The 2,865-nt window shown below is 32.1% G+C and overlaps 1 protein-coding gene across 5 annotated transcripts in view; it reads right to left on the reverse strand.

Moving 5' to 3' along the window:
- TSGA10 (testis specific, 10) overlaps nt 1-2,865 on the reverse strand; it is a 93,602-nt gene that overhangs the window by 57,097 nt on the left and 33,640 nt on the right. For 3 of the 5 annotated variants that reach the window (XM_010829621.1, XM_010829622.1, XM_010829620.1), the window contains exons 4-5: nt 1,554-1,619; nt 5-156 (exon numbers count right to left, since the gene is read on the reverse strand). In XM_010829621.1, the coding sequence (XP_010827923.1) occupies nt 5-156; nt 1,554-1,619 (218 nt within the window). The remainder of the gene's footprint in view (nt 1-4; nt 157-1,553; nt 1,620-2,865) is intronic. The other 2 variants (XM_010829624.1, XM_010829623.1) reach the window with 2 other exon arrangements.

Consider the following 2,865-nt stretch of genomic DNA (forward strand, 5'->3'; position numbering starts at 1 on the left):
AGATGGGCGTCGTGGGCTTTTAGATCTACTTCTGATCATCTTTCTCAAATTTTGAGCTTCACTCTTGTAGTAATCTCTGTCTGCTTCTAAAGTTTTGACAAAGGAATCAAGTCTGGAAGGAGATTTATTTTGTGCTTTTTCAGTCTCTAAAATTATCTTGCCAAGGAGGAAAAAATTAGGCCATTATTTCAAGCTAAACTATATTATCATTTTCTAAATGAAAGTTGAAAGCAAACAGGATCCTTAAAAATAATAAATTTGGTATTTTGAAATAATTCAAAAAATAATAATTCAGCAATACTTTCTAAAAAGCAGCTAGAAAAAAATTAAAAGCAGTTAGATACTTTTCTTTTCCAGGATTTCTGAATGTACTGTATTTTTATTTCACTGAAAATGTCCCTATGTTGATGCAATAATTTTGAAGAAAAAATAGTAAAGACATTTCAGAGGCCAGAATTGTTTCTTATAAGAGATCTAGTTACAAGTTCTAGAAATAAAATTTGCTTAGAGAAACTTGTATGCTACTATTAAAGCATCTATTTATAGTTTGACGTTTTATTCAATAATTGTTCAACAAATAAATTAATTGAATGTTGGATTAATTTAATAAATTTACTGAACAAAATAAACTAATTGAATAAATTAAATGAATGCTGGATATTCTGTTTGTATACACTTTCAAGTGCATTTCCATCCACTTTAATATATTTAGAGGCATTTGTTTTACAACATTTATTTACCAATACTTTATTGGGATAAAAGTACAGACATACTTTTAGAGGGGGTGTTTCAAATATTTTAAATGACAACATTAAAATGCCTAAACAGAGCGACTTTCATTTCACATTGTTAAAGAGAACATATTACTCAGAACTAAGTAACAACATTTGACTTTAAAATATTTATTATTAATTGGGAGAATGGCATTGAAATATGTATAATATCATACATGAAACGAGCCGCCAGTCCAGGTTCGATGCACGATACTGGATGCTTGGGGCTGGTGCAATGGGACGACCCAGAGGGATGGTATGGGGAGGGAGGAGGGAGGAGGGTTCAGGATGGGGAACACATGTATACCTGTGGCGGATTCATTTCGATATATGGCAAAACCAATCCAATATTGTAAAGTTAAAAAATAAAATAAAATTTAGAAATCTCAAAAAAAAAATAAAATAAAATAAAAAGCAAAATAAAATAAAATATTTATTATTAAGAGGGATGAGAGTTAATGTATAAACAAATACAACTTACATTTTGAGAATTAAATTACTCACAGACATCATTTTAATCAAGTAACAGCTAAGGACATTAATAAAACCAAGCAAAAGTTCTCTCCAGCTCTAAGAAAGGACAGACTAAGGAAAGGGAGCAAGAACAGCATCGCTCTTACAGATGGGAGGACCCCTGTCCACCAGGGAGAGTGCTAATTTTAGAAAACAAGACACTTTTTATTTTCCACAAATTACATGAGAGCCAAAACATATGTATAATTTTTTGCAGTACAGAATAAAAGTGATTCCTTAACATTTATTTATGAAAAATGTACTTACAGATCTAAGCCTTTTTATTGTGTCTTCCAATACTATTATATTATTTTGCTGGCAAATGAGTTCAATCTGAAAAACAAGCCAGAAAACAATGTTATTTAGGTGGAAAATGTCTAAATTGCTTTTGTTGGAAAGAGAGCATCAGAAACAGAAGCCACTTAAAAACATGCAGACAGTAAATATTTTATGAGAGAAAAGATAATTTATTCCTTTATATTTACCTACTTTTGATGGTAAAAGAACCTAAATGAAATGAAGCAGTTCCCTTAGATTATCTAATGTTTTGTATAAAATACTAATTGATTTCATTTTGTCAAACTACTCCTCATAAACTGAAAGAAAATGTTAATACTAATTATAATTCTGAAGATGAGAAGAAGGAAGTCAAAAGAATGACTAGAATGAAGTTAAGTTTTCCCAAGTCAGAAATTATTATGCTCTCCTGTGAACTCTTTTAATAGTTTAATTAAATCCAACCAACAAAATACTTCTTGTATCAGTTTTATGACAGTCTTAACAGCCTTGTGGTCATATATTTAGTCTATGACTAGATTATACATTCCTAGGGAATAGTGATTATGTTTTTATGCAAAGCTATAAATCTCTGCATAACCTCCTCCTTTGTTATTCCAAGCTAAAATGTTTCCCATTAAAATTTGAATTTTCTAGAATTATTGCTTCTCATTTATTCTTTAGACCAAAGTTCTAAGATTTCTCTGGCAGTTATATTTTAGTTTATGAAATACTAAAGGGTTAGTTATAGTATGGAATATAACTCAAGTACAGTTTGGATAAGCTTATATATAATTTTGAATAATTTTCAATGCTTTAATTTTCACTACTATCTAGACACTAAAAAGATATGGATCTATTCTGGATTATGTGTAAGTTCAGTCACTCAGTCGTGTCCAACTTTTTGTGACCCCATGGACTGCAGTACGCCAGGCTTCCCTGTCCATCACCAACTCCTGGAGCTTGCTCAGGCTCATGTCCATTGAATCAGTGATGCCATCCAATCATCTCATTCTCTGTCATCCTTCTCCTCCTGCCTTCAATCTTTCCCAGCATCAGGGCCTTTTCCAATGAGTCAGCTCTTCGCATTAGGTGGCCAAAGTATTGGAGCTTCAACATCAGTCCTTCCAATGAATATTCAGGACTGATTTTCTTTAGGATTGCCTGGTTTGATCTCCCTGAAGTCCAAGGGACTCTCAAGAATCTTCTCCAACACCACAGTTCAAAAGCAACAATTCTTTGGCACTCAGCTTTCTTTATAGTCCAACTCTCACATCCATACATGACTACTGGAAAAACCATA

This window comes from Bison bison, unplaced genomic scaffold (genome assembly GCF_000754665.1).
Source record: "Bison bison bison isolate TAMUID 2011002044 unplaced genomic scaffold, Bison_UMD1.0 scf7180017864508, whole genome shotgun sequence".
NCBI lineage: Eukaryota > Metazoa > Chordata > Mammalia > Artiodactyla > Bovidae > Bison > Bison bison.